Raw genomic sequence first — 17,367 nt, forward strand, 5'->3', positions numbered from 1 at the left:
TTGGCACTCACACTCATGAGCTATTGCAGACAGGTTGACAAAAATATCTTGTCTTGTAACAGTTAGCATATGCTAATTGATAATGTATTACAGAGACAGCGGTTGTTGTATCCAGTCACCCTAAGGTAGAAGGTACTCCAGGGACATTGTTCCCTTAAAATCCAGGCTTGATCAGTATCCTCAACACAGAGCGGACTGGTGCTGGCTCTCTTCACCTAACACTCTTGAGAACATGGGCGGTGGGTGAATCCACCGGGAAAGTTAGCCTCTATGCCCACTGGAGCCCAGCCCCCACTGTGGCCTCTGGCTCCTGCCCAGTCTCCCCCCGCCTCCGTGGCCACTGGCCCCTGCCCCAGGCTAGTCCCCCCCTGGACAGCCAGGCAGCACGGCCCCAGCCTCCCCGGGCCGCGCTGCTGGGCACACCCCCCACCCTGGCCGAGCAGCCAGCCCCAGTGCTGGGCGGGTGGGCAGGCGACATGGCCAGAGTGCCTCCTTCCCCCGACAGGTGGCGCAGCCGGAGTGGCCTTGGCCCCAGTGCTGGGAGGACGTGTGGCATGGTGCAGCATGGCCCTGGGGGCACACTGCAGTCCCCAGCCTGCCTGCCCCAGGGAACAGCATGGGCGGTGGGAACGTCAGACTGTTCGAGAAGACAATGCCTTCCTGTTCCAAGATACCCACTGCCCATGCTTGAGAGGATTTTCTGTCTAGATCTTGTGCTCCAAACACTGCAGACTCAGGAGACTCTTGAGGGGGTTTTCTGTGTTGCACAGTTCGAGATGGCAATCAATCAGGCACAATATTCTGTTTCTGACCTTATAAAAATGATTTGTAACTCTGAAAGCAAGTCCTTGTGTGATGGCAACGTATTAGATGATGATGACTTTGTGCCAGTTCGTATTGAGAGTTACTCTGAAAAGGAAGACTGTGTTTCTGTTGATTTTTCAAGTTCGTCTTCAGACAATGAGAAGCTTCTCTTCAGCACTGGTATAAGATTGGAAGAAATGTAGTTGGGGATAATTTCTTCACCAGTCCTCAGCTTGCTGAAGACCTGCTCAATGAAAATTTGACCTATGTTGGAACAATCCAATGAAACAAGCCAGATATACCCAGTGAGATGCACTCACATCTCAGCAGAGAAAAATTGTCGTCAGTGTTTGGGTTTGCTTGGCTAGTCACCCTGATTTCTCTTATATTCCAAAGGAGAGCAAGTCAGTAATAATTTTATCAATCATGCATCATGACAAGGTTGTAAAATAAGATAAAAAGAAACCCTACATAATTCTCTACTAGTGATATTAAAAGTGGTGATGATAACATGGACCATCTAACAAGAATGTGCTCCTAGAAGGTGCAAAATAAATAGGCAGCCAGTGGTTCGTTTCTTCAACATGCTTGATGTTGTTGGAATGGCAAATTTTGTCATTTTCCCGCTTGGCACAACACTCGCCCTAGACAGAGAGGGCACTTGTTCCTTTTCAATCTAGGAGAGTGTCTCGTAGATGGACATATAAAGAGAAGAATCCTTGCTTACCTGTCATCTCACCATGCCCATCAAAACAGCAGTCTTGTCCCTTGACTACCATCAAAAAATAGATCCCTTCGGAGCATGTAGGAAGCTCGGCAGTGAACACCGCTACATTTGCCCAAGGTCAGCTGCCCAGAAGAGCCGCAAGCAGTGTGGAGAAAGCAGTGAATTTGTACGTGCTAACCATTTTATTCATTCCACGTTGATGCTGATGTGTGAAAATCGCTCATACTAAATTAAAATAGTGCTAGTTCTTTCAATTTGCTAGTGAATTAATTTTTTTCACCTAAAACATTAAAGAATTGTTCTTAGGATCGGAATGTAGTTTGGGAACAAAAGTCACTCTCAAAACAGTTAATGTAACTTTTTTCATGACACTGGATTTTAAATAATTTTTTTTTTGTCCTAAAACATTTAAAAATCGTTCTTTGTATCCCAAATGCACTCAGATACCAACTTTCCCCATGACACAATTAATGTCACTTTTTTCTCGTTATTGGATAAAGGTTAAATCTGCAATCTTCATCAGTCCCTGCTGTTGGAGGAAGGCTTTTGCATACTGTGCTCACTCAGTAATTGATGTTTCTTTTTTATTAAATAATATATACCTCCTCATTCATCCCATATTTCCCTCCCTGGTGAGACACTGCTATGCTATTGAACATCCCAGTGTAATGGATCCATGGACTTTCCTGCAAAGAAAAATAGGAAAATTTATCTGAACTTACCAGAAAATTTTCTTGCTTCTAGTGGGAAAGTCCTTATATCCAACCCATCTGGCATAAGGATTATAGTTCTGAGGGAGTGTTAAACAGTCACACTCCTCCATGTTTTTCATGGGCATGATTTTATATATAACTTCTCTGGTAGTTGGGGTGAAATTTGAAGTTGCTTTGTTGTAGGAAGTGTTGTTAGGAAATTCTTTTTCTATTAACACATGAATTGATGTTTAAAGGCATGAGCTCCAAAAAGCAGCTTTGGAAGTATCTGTAGCTGGCAAAGGCTGGCAACTCCCAGCCTGCCATGATTGACAGGTCTCATTTCTTCCCCCAGGAAGCTGCAAGCAGGAGTAAGACCCATTGTAGTGGATCTGCAGACTTACCTGAAATTTTCCTTTGTGTCTAGTGGGAAAGTTCAGATAAATTTTCCTATTTTCTACCTCCAGAGTGCCTTTTGCCATAATACGAAATTCACCATAAAATTAAATTATGTTAACAGTGACTACAACAATGTTAAGGCAGAATAACTTTTCATGTTAATGGAATGTGTGATGGTCAAGTATGCAGATCTAATTTTGATATAATTTATATAAAAAAGCATATAAATGATAGCATAGAGTGTACACTTATAAAGTTTGCAGAGCATATCAAACTGGGTGGGTTTGCAAGTGCTTTGGAGGATAGGGTTAAAATTCAAAATGCTCTGGACAAACTGGAGAAATGGTCTGAAATAAATAGAAGGAAATTCAATAAAGACAAATGCGAAGTACTCCACTTAGGAAGGAACAATCAATTGTACACATACAAATTGGGAAATGACTGCCTAGGAAGTACTGCGGAAAGGGATCTGAGGTTATAGTGGATCACAAGTTAAATGTGAGTCAACAGTGCAACACTGTTGCAAAAGAAGCAAACATCATTCTGGGATGTATTAGCAGGAGTGTTGTAAGGACGACAAGTAGTAATTCTTCCACTCTCCTCTGCCCTGTTAAAGCCTCAGCTGGAGTATTGTGTCCAGTTCTGGGTGCCACATTTCAGGAAAGATATTGACAAACTGGAGAAAATCCAGAGGAGAGCAACAAAAATGATTAAAGGTCTAGAAAACATGACGTATGAGGAAAGATTGAAAAAAAATTGGGTTTCTTTAGTCTGGAGAAGACTGAGAGGGCACATGAAAACAGTTTTCAAATACACAAAAGGTTGTTACAAGGAGGAGGCTGAAAAATTGTTCTCGTTAAGCTCATGCTCCATCCCACCTCCCCAGACACTCAGTTGAAAAGCAGCTGGCAATGTAGCAGGATGCCCATGGAACAATGGGATTGGGTAACCTGCATCGTGTGACGCTGCTAATGTGGATGCAGTCCAGTGTCATAAGGAGCACAGTGTGGACACTCAACAGCAGTTTAATTCCAGCATTTTAATAAAAGTGGTATAGCTTGCGGTGCAGAAACTTGCCAGCGTAGACATGCCCTCGGTGTTTTGTTCTCGGCAAGCCCAGCGGTTTTGATTGTCACGTTCACCATTAACTGCACATTCAGCATGGTTGGGGGAGAGTCTGTATGCAGAGGGAAGTGCGTGGACACAATTTGGGGGCTGCAGGGATGACAATGAAAAGATGTTTGCTGTTTAAGATGGTGTGAAATTCCCTTTCGGAGAGCACTGCAACTTTTCCCACTTTTGTTAAAACAAAAAAACCCCAAAACAAACAAAAACCAAAAAACTTTCTCTTGGCTACCACAAGGGTGATGGATCTTTTTGGTAAAAGCAGAGGTTGGCACTGGACACTATTGCATAACAATGCAAGAGAATTTTGTTATTTTTAACATTTGAGGCTGTAATTGTTTAGATTTGGTAACTTAAATTCTGCTTTTGCAGATAGGGCTGTACCATCCCTTTTGCAATTTTACGATTTGTATTCTAAGCTTAAGGCAAAGGACTGGGGTTCAGGAGATCTGTGTTCCATTCCCAGCTCTGCCACAGGCTTTCTGGGTGTCTGGGCAAGACATTTAGGTCTCAAATTTCCAAAAGTGGTCATTAATACAGGTGCCACAGTTTTTAGGTGGCAAACTTAAGAGGCCTATGGCCTGGTTTTGAGGTTCAACCCTCAGCTCTGCCTCCAGAAACCCCACAGTCTCCTATGCCCATGGCTCATTGCTAAGGCTTTGAGTCTGTCACTGAAGTCATGGTTTCTGTGATCTGTGTCTTCTGCAGCAGCAATTTCGGTGTGTGGGAGGGGGGAGCCAAGTAGGGAGCTCCTGCCAACCCCCTCCTCGAGCACTAGCTGGGGTCCTGGGTCACCTCCCCCAGCACCCGGGCCACCTTCCCCAGCACCAACGCCTCACTTAGTCATCCCAGTTAACGTTGTTTTGTTGTTACATTGCTGATCAGTTAGGGAACATGCTCATTTAAAGTTGCGCAATGCTCCCTTATAATCTTGTTTGGCAGCCGCCTGCTTTGTCCACTGCTTGCAGAAAGAGCAGCCCATTGAAGCTAGCTAGTCAGGGCTTGGAACCAGGGTGGACCGGCAGCCCCCCTATCAGCTCCCCGCTCCCCTAAGTTCCCTGTGCAGCAACCACCCAGCAGGCTACCAATTGCCAGGCAGTTCGGCTGTTCCTCCCCCCACTGCCGTGTGCTGCTCCTGCCCTCTGCCTTGGAGCTGCTCCCGGGAGCCTCTTGCTTGCTGTGGGGGGGGACGGGGTGAGAGGGGTGCTAATGTCACAGTGTCCCCCCCCTCCTCCCACTCCTGCCCCCTGCTCCTGTACCCTATCTCCCCAGACCAGGAGGACACATGACAAGGCTCAGGACAGAGGGAGCTTGCTGGCAGCAGCTGCTGTCTCAGCTTGCTGGTCTACTTAAAAAGGCGGTGTACGTAGAGTGGGGTCAGCATACTTAAAGGGGCAATGCACGTCTCTCTCTCTCAAACACGCACTGTGTGTCTCTGTCCCTCTCTGCTATGCTGTCTCCCCTTCCTCCATTTGTGCTGCCTTGTAGAGTGTGAGGCTACATTAACAACACTGTGTTAACCCTTGAGGGCTCAGCTGAGTGCTAGTTCATCATTTAGCAGTAAGGCATTTCCCAGGAAATAACCCACCCTCTGACTCCACCACCTCAACCAAGCTTCACAATCATCATTGCTGTGTACAGTATTAAATTGTTTAAAACTTATACTGTCTGTGTGTGTGTAATATATAGTCTTTTGTCTGATGAAAAAAATTTCCCCAGAACCTAACAACCCCATTTATATTAATTCTTATATGGAAATTGGATTAGCTTAACATTGTTTCGCTTAAAGTAGCATTTTTCAGGAACATAACTACAGCTTTAAGCGAGGAGTTACTGTACTAAAACTACCCATGACTAAAACGTAGCCTTGATCATTGCACCCTGAAAGGAGCTTTCACAGACTTGGATAAGTACAGGATGGACAACTGCATGATGTGGGACCTCTTCCTATACTATGCATGCCCATCCAGATTTACCAGTTTTGAATCCCCTTTCCCTGTGGAAGCAGAGGGGACAATGTGTCCCACTGACATGAGTGGGAGCCCGGCACACGGAATAAATGTACAATGAGCTACCAAGTGTATTCTTTAGTTCACATGCTAGCGAAGTTCCATGAAAATTTGAATTAATGTTTTGTGTAGAGTTGCTGCATGCATACATGACATTCCACTACAGCCTGGTACAGGTAATTATTAAATAGTTGGAACTGAAACACCACTATCTCATTGAACAAATAGATAACATTGAAGGGGTTTCATTTTATTACACATTTTTTGTTGGGGTTGCATTTCATTACACAAATATTGAATGTGTAAAGAAATGCAACCCTAATTGGGGTTTGAATACAGAATCCTCTAAATGCAATGCAGGGGCTTTGTCCACTAGGCTACAATAATCGTCCTTTAGGAAAAACGGGCAGTTCTGCTGTTAAACCAGCCATAGGAACTGGGGTGGGGAGAATTTTGAGATGGAGAGGTTGAGGCCAAAATGTCCAGACTTGTTATTAGGATATATAACTGGAATATTCTAAAGGCACAGTCCTCAAGTGTGTCTGAAGTTTGTTTGTGCTTAAAAAAATCATGTTTTGTATTTAGGATGATTGTGCAATCTGGGATGAGACCAGTTTTTGCTCTGCCATCTGCTCATTTTGCCACACACTTTCATTGAAAAAAAAACTAAAACAAAACCCCCCCAACTCCCCTCCCCAAAAAACACCACCTCCAAAAACAAAAAAGAAAGAACAAAGTTAACTTTTGATGAAAAACTGTTCAATCACAAGTTAAGTTTTTATGAACTGTGCAAAAAAAAAAAAAAAGATCATGCTATTGGATGAGTTACGAATGTAAGTGTTGCTGTTAAAGAGGGATTGAATAGAGGTTCTCTGATGATGCTCCCAAAAAGGGTGCCAATATAGGTGGCGGCTCTTGTGATTTAGATACTTCTCCATAAGGAACCAGATGGAGACCCACCAAACAGCCATTAGCTGATAACTTTTAGCCACTACTAAAATGGCCTGCATTTGAACTGACACCAAGAGGGCAGAGGGGGGTGTGTGTGTTCTACATCAGGAAAAATATTTGTTCAGCCCCAAATATTTGTTCGGATCCAAAGCTCAAACTGCAGTTAGGTATCTCATTACAGAACTTCTGTTCACAAAGTTGAATAACTGAGAGGTATAGTGTGAGTTGCGCATTACCCACTTCTCTGACCAGATGGATGGTAAATTTGAGCCCTACAGAAAACATTTAATTATTAATTAAAAAAAAAAACTGCGTTAGTCTAAATGCTGAGACTGGAAAGTGATCTAAATAGAACAGGCAGCGGGGGGTGGAACATAATTGCAGTTTGTTTTCATTAATTAAGAATGACCGTGTATACTTGTCTCATGGTTCCACTTCACTTGATCAATCGTGTGCTCCTCTCTAATTTGTGAAAGTACATAGGTTATTTTCCCAACTCCACGCTGTTGGTGTTTTCTCTCTCCTATACATATGTTACATATTTTCAGATTATCTATATTTTCTCTTGTTAATTGCTTGAAATAGTGCATAAAAATAATGATGATGGCACTGCTAGAGGCAAGAGATTTGTGTTGGTGAACAAGCATGTATATCCCGAATATCATCTTCTGTGAATTTTGGTGGAATCTCGACACCTAACTCCATTAGTCTCATTTGAGAGACCTAGCATAAGGCCCTAGGTTCTGAGTCTCAGGGGACGAGGCCTAGGCCCCAGCTAAGCATTCCTTACTCCCACCAGATTCAAGCAAATCTCCCATTGGCTTCAGAGGCAGGGAGTGCTGAAGAGGGCCCTCATTTTGCAGCCGTTGTTAAAGCTTACTTGTAAAGTAGTACATGGTATGCCGGTGGATGCTTCAGGAATAAAACTGTGAACTAGAACAATAAGAATATCTAAAGCAAAGTGGAGAAAAGTATTAATATAAGGCATTAAATTTCCTTTTTCTTCCCTTCTAGGATCTTAGCTCATTTGCCATGCCATTCCTGGATGGAGATGTGGAGAGCTCAGACAAAAGTGCTTCTCGAAAGGTAGGATGTTTCAAAGCTTTCATCCTCCTTGTAATTTCATAGTGCTTGTGGTAGTATAAACACATTTTATTTTACTTAGGTTTGCAGAGGCTGGGAGTCTTGGGCCCAGATTCTTCCCTGCTGCAAGTCCCCAGTGTCCATGGAATTAGACCAGGGATAAATATAGCCACTGCTGGGTTGCCCTGCATCACTGTTGTACTAATGTGATACTTCCTTTGAAGAAAGAAACATAGTCCTTACTACAGCACTGTTGCTGTAAACACTGCAAATTAAATTTAACTTAATGCAGTAACACGCCTCACTGAATTACAACAGTTGTCCCTAGGAATATGGTTAGCTACTGTGTGATTCAAGAGGCGTTGCTGTGTGGTGTTGTACAATAAACAAACAGATGTCTAAGGGCGTCAGTCTAGTCCCTATGAACAGTTCCCTGACTTCTGGCCAGTGAGTCCTTTTAACTCTTTATAGTATTTTTGATCTGTTTATTACCACTATTGGCAAAATAAGCTGTAAAATTTAACTGAAGCCAAGGAAGTATGAGCTTCCTGCTTAATAGCTCAGGCATTCTCCCTTAATCCCCCTGGAGGTATCTTACTGGAATCCACTCCCTTGCCTTCCTGCTTGTTTTTCCAGAAGCCTGCTGTTAAACTAAACCAAACATATTAATTTGGCAAACATCCCTTGCCAACAGTCAGACAAATACATAGAAAGACAGTATTCAAAACTTGTTATAGAGCAGCTCCATGACCTTCACAGTGGCATCGGTTGTGATGGGGTCTCCTGGTTCCCAAAGTCCTGGCCTCATAGCTCCAGTAGAGTTTGGAAGATGCTGTCACTCGTTCTGATCTCATTCCAACATGGCTATTCTTGGAGTGCAGTAGGTCTGGGGGTGTGTGGGTGTGTGTGTGTGTGTGGCCATGCTGTCTAGTCTGGAGAATGAAGAGTAGACCTCCCCGAAAACGTGCCAGTTCAGCTTATAGCTGCAAAATGGCCTATTCTGACTTACAATAACACTTATGCGAAGAATATTAACTGTATGGTTAAATGAGACTTCCTACAGTCTATCGAAGTGTCTGTATTTTGTGGCTCAAGGCAGGGGAAATGACAAATATTGCCCTAGTGAAGTTAATATGTGTCCAGAAGTGACACTTAAATAAATTGGCTTTTGTTAGCACTTTTTTCTCTATTATTTTGCACCTCAGAGTAGAGAATAATCATGTTAGAAGCCAGTCCAATCCATCAGTAGTTCAGCATCCTAATGTCAGTGACCTTGTTCTTTTCTGTGTTCGAACTTCTAAGACTGTGATGCAGGAGTCAGAGATGGATGGAAGGGAACTCATGTAGACACTGGATGGGGAAAAAATGTACAAAGTCACTGAAAGATATATATATTTGGTGGATCATAAACTGAAGAGTGTGATATCTTTGCTCTGAATTTTTATGATGGTGAAAGGCAGTAATTTCTGGCTAAAAACTGCTTTCTCCATCTACAGTCTCCTATTTTCTCTTGATGATGGGAAAATTATATGAGGGTCAATCGTTTAAAAAAAATATGTACCTGATTTTCTCTTGTGGTCTTACTCGTTCCCAAGGCTGTGTGGTGCCTCTTTGAAGTCCTCCTTTGACATTTTGGAGATGCCTGAATTTTTCCTACCAGTTTTGTGATGTCATTCTGACCAGTGACTTTCTTGGGAAGAGCTGAAACAATGTTTCCCAGCAACCACCTCTTCTTTCAGTAGCTCCAGTAAAGATATTTTTTGAACACCAGTCACTCAGCCTGCAGAACTGCCATTGACTTCAAATTCTATGCATGGCACAGCTGTAGGATTGGGTTGTAGGATTCGTACCATTGAAGAGGTATGAAATTTCTGTAAGTCAGCCTTTGCTGAAGATAAGCAAACAAACAATTCAAATTAGTATTTTACTTCAGGTAAAGTGGTTCTCCCTTCTCCAAGGTTGAAATCACAGTCTGACCCATCTAACTTGCACATGCAAAAAGAAGTGACTCCTTCATATATAGGGTCTGTTTCCCATGTCCCAGTCATTTTGGAGACCTGCAGTAAATCAGAGATGTCTATCTTTTCATACTTAAATCCCTTCACTGTCTAGGTTATAGAGTGAGTTAAAGGTGAGTAGTCCACAAGATCTCACTATCATCTGCTTTTAAAGTTTATCATTAAATTTGACTGTTCTTCCTTGGGAAAGGGTGCAAAGGCACTTTTAGAAAATGTATTTGTAAGTGTTTCCTGTGGTGCTCATCACTATAATATCTGAGCAGCTCACAATCATTAATGAATGTATCGTCCTAACATCCCTTTCAGGCATGGAAGTAGTATCCTTATTGTACAAATAGTGAACTGAAGGACTGAAAATGTTTTGCCCAAGAACACACAAGAAGTCTGTGGCAGAGCTAGGAATAGAACGTAGATATCCTGAGTCCCTTCCAGTACCTTAATTGCTTAAACTTAAGAATAATAATAAGCTATAACCATCCTTCCTCTCCTCACTGTCTGGTGCCATGTGAACAAGGAGTTAATCTCAGCTCAGCTTTCTCCTTCACTGCTCAGGGCAGGGACTATAGTTTGACTGCTTGGAGACTTCTCATGTAAGCTTCTGGTGTGACATGCTACCGAAGCAGCACTTGTTGATTGGGTGAATGTTCTCCCTCTTCTATAGATAGGGGGAAGTACATCAGTATTCATGCTGTTAGACCCTTATGGAGAACTTGGTACTGTTGATCTCCAAATACACCTGTCCAGGAGTTCCCTGAAATGATGCAAGTCCTCCTTTCTGATGGAACTCAGAGTATCATTAAGACAATTAGTTCCCCCCACCTCCAGAGATCTTACCTATGGAGTCCCACAAAGCTCAGTCCTGATGTATTCAACATCTATATGAAATAGCTGGTGAGACTGAGAGACAACATGGACTAAAGCCTCAGCAGTATACTCTGATATATAGAATCATAGAATTGTAGGACTAAAAGGGACCTTAGTCCAGTCCCCTGCATCTAGATCATGCCTGACTGGTGTTTGTCTAACCTGCTCTTAAAAAATCTCCAATGATGGAGAATCCAGAACCTCCCTAGACAATTTATTCCAGTGCTTAACTATCCTGACAGGAAATTTTTCCTAATGTCCAACCTGTACTGCCTTTGCTGCAATTTAAGCCCATTGCTTCTTGTCCTTGTCCTATCCTCGGAGATTAACAAGAACAATTTACCTCCCTTCTCCTAATAACAAGCTTTTATGTACTTGAAAACGGTTATTAGTCTTCTCCAGTTTTTTCAATCTTCCCTCACAGGTCATGTTTGCTAGACCTTTAATCATTTTTCTTGCTCTTCTTTGGACTTTTTCCAATTGTCCAGATGTTTCCTGCAGTGTGGCACCCAGAACTGGACATAATAGTCCAGTTGAGGCCTAATCAGCACGGAGTAGAGTGGAAGAATTACTTCTTGTGCCGTCCTTACAACACTGCTGCTAATACATCTCAGAATAATTATTGTTTTTGCAACAGTGTTACACTGTTCACTTATGTTTAGCTTGTTGATCCAATATGACCCCCAGATCCCTTTCTGCAGTACTCCTTCCTAGGCAGTCATTTCCCATTTTGCATGTGTGCAACTGATTGTTCCTTCCTAAGTGGAATACTTTTCTTTTGTCCTTATTGATTTCATCCTATTTACTTCAGACCATTTCTCCGGTTTGTCCAGATCATTTTGAATTTTAATCCTGTCCTTCAAAGAACTTGCATCCCCTCCCAGCTTGGTATCATCTGCAAACTTTGTAAGTGTACTCTCTGTGCCATTATCTAAATCATTGTTGAAGATATTGAACAGAACCAGACCCAGAACTGATCCCTGCAAGACCCCACTTGATATGCCCTTCCAGCTTGACTGTGAATCACTGATTGCAACATTAAGTGAGGAGTTACTGTAGCTATGTTCCTGAAAAATGCTGCTTTAAGCGAAACAAGGTTAAGCGAATCCAATTTCCCCATAAGAATTAATGTAAATGTGTGGGGGCCAGGTTCCAGGGAACTTTTTTCGCCAGACAAAAGTCATTATACACATACACACACACACAGAGCGTAAGTGTTAAACAAACAATTTAATACTGTACACAGCAATGATGATTGTGAAGCTTGGTTGAGGTAGTGGAGTCAAAGGGTGGGATATTTCCCAGGGAATGCTAAATGATGAACTAGCACTCTGCTGAGCCCTCAAGGGTTAACACGTTGTTGTTGTAGCCTCACGCTCTACAAGGCAGCACAAGTGGAGGGAGGAGACACAATAGATGCGTGGCAGTGGCTGCAAACATTCCGTGTGGAAACCGAACATGATAAACCAACGCTGTCCCACGAGAGCACACCAGTTCCTCCACTTTCCAAAGTGCTGGGGGGGCGGTGCGTGTGTGTGTAAGACAGAGACACACACCGTGTGTGTGTGTGTGTGTGTGTGTGTGTGTGTGTGAGAGAGAGAAAGAGAAAGAGAGAAGCGCTTTGCCTCTCTAAGTACGCTGACCCCACTCTAAGTACACTGCCTTTTTAAGTAGATCAGAAAGTTGAGACAGCATCTGCTGCCTGCAAACTTCCTCCGTCCTGAGCCCTGTCTCCTGTCATGTCCCTCCCCTGCTCTGTAGAGATGGGATACAGGAGCGGGTGGAGGGTGACACCCTGACATCAACACCCCTCTTTCTCCCCATCCCCTGCACAGCAAGCAGGAGGCTCCCAGAAGCAGCTCCAAGGCAGAGGGCAGGAGCAGCGCATGGCAGTGGGGGGAGGGACACCTGAATGCCTGGCAATTGATTGCCTGCTGCGTGGCTGCCATGCGGCGAATTTAGGGGAGCTGATGGGGGGGCTGCCGGCCCACCCCAAGCCCGCACCAGCTTGCTCCAACGGGCTGCTCTTTCTGCAAGCAGTGGACAAAGCAGGCGGCTGCCAAACAACGTTGTAAGGGAGCATTGCACAACTTTAAACGAGCACGTTCTCTAATAGATCAGTGACATAACAACGTTAACCGGGACGATGTTATGTGAGGAGTTACTGTACTCTCTGGGAATGGTTTTTCAACCAGTTATCCACTTACTATATAGTAGCTCCATCTAGGTTGTATTTCCTTAGTTTATGAGAACGTCACTTGAGACAATATCAGAAGCTTTACTGAAGTCAAGATATATCACCTCTACTGCTTCCCCGCTGTCCACAAGGCTTGTTACCCTGTCAAACAAAGCTATTAGGTTGGTTTGACGTGATTTGTTCTTGACAAATCCATGCTGACTGTTACTTATTACCTTATTATCTTCTAGGTGTTTGCAGATTATTTGCTCCATTATCTTTTCGGGTACTGAAGTTAACCTGACTTTACATAAGACGTAAACACTATTGTTAGAATGGGAATTGCTCATTTATGAGCATAAACTTGACCTAGTTGGCATTCCTGAAATCTGGTGCAAAGATTCACACAATTGGAATGTGAGATAATGGTTATGGTCTATTCAGGAAGGACTGAGTGGGCAATGGGGATGGGGAGTGACATACTGGCAAGTTGGAAGCAAATGATCTTGAATGCATACGGATTAATATTCTGACAGATAAAGTACAAGATGCGATACCAGTTGGCATCTGCTACAGCCACCAAATCACACTAGAGAACAGGAGAGCGGCTTGTTAAGCCCTATCTGTAATGTGTAAGGGAGAAAAAAAAATGCATTATCATGAGGGACTTCAATCTGAGCAACATATTCTCTCATGCTTCCAGTTCTAATATATCCTTATAATTTCGAAAAGCTATAGAAGACAATTCCTTAACTCACAAAGTATTGCATCCAACAAAGGGGGCTTCTATGTTAGACCTTATCTTGACAGATAAAGGGGAATTGATCACAGAACTAAAAAGTAGTGGTACCTTAGGTACAAAGGATCAGAAAGACTTGATTACATTTGTTATGTGCAAACAGAATAAAGTCCAAACCAGTAAGATGTGCATTCTTGGATAATTAAAATGAATGAGAATTTGGAAAGTTACTAGATGTCCAAAAAGCCACAATGAAGTAAGTAGGCCCTGCTGGTTTAAAAAATCAAACAATACAAAAAACTTGGCTTAGAGGGGAAGTGAAAGCAGCTTTAAACATTTAAAAAATACCTGTAAAACACATGGAAGAAAGGGGAAGTTATAGCAATGAATAAGGTTAAGATTGTGTCAGGGTTATTTTTAGTAATAGTCACGGACAGGTCACGAGCAACAAACAAAAGTCATGGGAGCTCGTGACCTGTGTATGACTTCACTAAAAATAACCGGGGGGGGGCAGGGCTGGGGTGGGGTGGGGTGGGGTGGGGGGAGGAATGACAGCTGGAGCCCCATAGGGTTGGACTGACAACCTGAGCCCCACCGCCTTTGTTGGGGCGGTGGGGGGGGCGGGCGAATAGCCTTGGCTCCAGCCACAGACCCAGAAGGTAGGGGTACGCAGCCCTGGCCGCAGCCATGGGGGATGTGGGGGGGCACAGCCCTGGCTCTGGCCCCAGCCATAGCTGTGGGGGAGGGCAGCCATGGGGCAGGGGTGCACAGTCCCAGCTGAAGCCACAAGGGTGGGGAGGGGCATACAGTCTTGGGTCCAGCACCAGCTGCAGGGCAGGGGCATGCAGCCTCAACTCCAGCTGCGGCTGAAGCTGCAGGGCGGGAGTGGGATGCACAGACCTGGCTCCAGGGCAGGGGGAAAGTGGTGCACAGTCCCAGCTCTAGCCCCAGCTCTGGGACAGGAGCACACAACTGTGGGGGGAGGGAGGGCGCACAGCCCCAGCTCCAGCCCCGGTTTCAGCTGACAGCTGAAACCGAAAAAGTCATGGAGGTCCAGTAAAGTCACAGAATCCATGACTGCCATGACCTCCATGACTAAATCAGATCCTTAGTAATGAATATAACTCAGAAGCTAGGAACTGTAGAAAATTAATATGGGAGGCAAAAGAGGACACAAGAAAAAATTAATGGCCAGCAGAGTTATGGATAAGAAGAGGGGATTTACGTATATTAAGAGCAAAAGGAATCCTAACAATGGTGTTGGTCCATTACTAGATGGAAATGGTAGAACTGTCAATAATAATGCAGAAAGAGCAGAAATGTTCAATAAATATTTGTTCTATATTTAGGAAGATGATGATGATGAAGTACTTTCCATTCCAACTGTAACTAAGGAGGATATTAAATAACAGTACTAAAGCTATATATTTTTAAATCTTATAGTCTGGTTAATTTGCATCCAAGAGTTTTAAAAGAGCTGACCAAGGAGCTTGCTGGACCATTAATGATAATATTTGCTAAGTCTTAGAACACTGGAGAAGTTCCAGATGAGTGCAAGAAAACTAATGTGCCAGTATTTTAAAAGGGTAACCAAGATAACCTGGGTAATTATAACCCTGTTAGCTTGACATTGATCCCAGGCAAATAATACAATAGCTGATACTGGACTCAATTAATAAAGAATTAAAGGAGGGTAATATAATTAGTGCCAATCAGCATGGGCTATTGTAAAATAGATCCTGTCAAACTAACTTGATATTTTTTTATGAAATTACAAGGGTGGTTGAAAAAGCTGTGTGTGTTCAAGTAATATTCTCAGACTTCCACAAGGCATTTGACTTGGTACCACAGAATATTTTGATTACAAAACTAGAATGAGGCAAAATTAATGTTTCACATATTGAACTGATTAAAAACTGGGTAACTGATAGGTTTCAGAATATAATTTTAAATGGGGAATCATCAAGCAGGTTTGTTTACAGTGGGGTCCCACAGGGATCGGTTCTTAGCATTATGCTATTTAGTATATTTATTAATGATCTGGAGGAAAACATAAAATGATTGCTGATAAGGTTTGCAAATGCAAATGCTGATAAGGTTTGCAAAGGTTTACACATAGTTTGGGGGAGTGGTAAATAATGAAGAGGACAGGTCACCAATACAGAGTGATCTGAATTGCTTAGAAAGCTGGGTATAAGCAAACAGTAGGCATTTTAATATGTCCAAATGTAAGGTCATTCATCTCAGAACAAAGAATGTAGGCCATACAGTGCAAGCAGTGGCTCTGAAAAGGACTTGGGTCATGGTGGATAGTCAGTTGAACATGAACTCCCAGTGCTACACTGTGGCCTAAAAGGCTAATGCTATCCTTGGATATGCAAACAGGGCAATCTGGATGAGGAATAGGGAAGTTACAATACTTCTGTATTTGGCACTGGTGCAACTGCTACTGCAATACCATGTCCAGTGCTGGTATCCACAGTTCAAGAAAGATGATAATAAATTGGAGAGAGTTCAGAGCGGAGCCGTGAGACTGATTGGAAAACATTCCTTATAGTGAAAGACTCAAGGAGCTCCATCTGTTCAGCTTAACAATAGCGAAGGATAAGTGATGACTTGACCACAGTCTAGAAGTACCTAAATGGGGAACCGAAATTTGATAATAGAGCACAATCCAGTCTAACAGACCAAAGTATAACAAGATCCAATGGCTGGAAGTTAAAGCTAGACAAATTCAGACTAGAAATAAAATGCAAAATGTTAATAGTGATTGTTATATTAAGCATTGGAATAACTTATCAAGGGCTGTAGTGGATTCTCCATCACTTACAATTTTAAACATCAAGACGGAGTGTTTTTTCTAAAAAATATTCTCTAGATCAAACAGGAATTAATTCAGGGAAGTTCTATGGCCTGTGTTATACAGGGGTCAGACTAGGTGATCACAGTGGTCCCTTCTGGCCTTAGAAACTATGAACACCATCTCCAAGAGTGGAGTAGTTAGCTGAAACTGAATGCAGGCAAGAGTTTTGTGATGCTGGTAGGAAGAGTAAAGCAGTCACAGCCCTTGACAGGCTTCCTCTGGTGGTCAGACATAAGTCTGCTGTATTGGACTCAACCCTTGGATCCCAGTTTCCTTTAAGCCCAGTGGGTGTAGGCCAGGGGTCTCAAACACGTGGCCCGCATGTGGCCTACAGAGTTATTTGCTGCAGCCCACCCAGCTCCCCACCCCCCTGGAGTTATTTCCTGCTGCCGCCAAGCTCCCCTCACCTGCCGCCCCCACAGCGTGCCGCGTCCCCATTCCTCTGCCTACCTCCAGGTGCTTCCCACCACCAAACACCTGTTTGGCGGTGCTTAGTGCTTTCCAGGAGGGAGGGGGGAGGAGCGGGGAGCTGCATGCTCCTAGGAGGAGGCAGAGAAGAGGCAGGGCAGGGGCGGGGATTTGGGGAAGGTGTTGGAATGGGGGCGGGGAAGGGGTGGGAAGAGGCGGGGCAGGGGTGAGGCCTCATGGAAGGGCTGGAGTGGGGGCAGGGCCAGGGCAGAGGCGGGGGGGGCTTTTGTATCTTTATTTGTAAAGGTGTCAGTAATGCGGCCCTTGGGCCAATGTACTAGTTCTCATGTGGCCCTCGTAGTGATTTGAGTTTGAGATCCCTGGTGTAGGCAATATCCTGACACTGTCTTAACCTGACCTCTCTGGCACACTCCTGGGGAACAGAACCTTTCTCTTGTACCCCCTTATTGGGATGTGGGATCCCACAGTTCAGCTGCCCTAGGCCCCAG

General features: G+C 43.7%; 1 protein-coding gene across 11 annotated transcripts in view; it reads left to right on the top strand.

Moving 5' to 3' along the window:
- The window catches only part of PRKAG2 (protein kinase AMP-activated non-catalytic subunit gamma 2), a 386,863-nt gene that overhangs the window by 104,929 nt on the left and 264,567 nt on the right, over nt 1–17,367 (top strand). For all 11 annotated transcript variants that reach the window (XR_012157633.1, XR_012157635.1, XR_012157636.1 and 8 more), the window contains exon 2: nt 7,722–7,793. Coding sequence is in view for 7 of the 11 variants with exons in the window: in XM_073334621.1 (XP_073190722.1) it covers nt 7,722–7,793 (72 nt within the window). In the remaining 4 variants the exon portion in view is untranslated. The remainder of the gene's footprint in view (nt 1–7,721; nt 7,794–17,367) is intronic.

Source organism: Lepidochelys kempii, chromosome 2, assembly GCF_965140265.1.
Source record: "Lepidochelys kempii isolate rLepKem1 chromosome 2, rLepKem1.hap2, whole genome shotgun sequence".
Classification (NCBI taxonomy): domain Eukaryota; kingdom Metazoa; phylum Chordata; order Testudines; family Cheloniidae; genus Lepidochelys; species Lepidochelys kempii.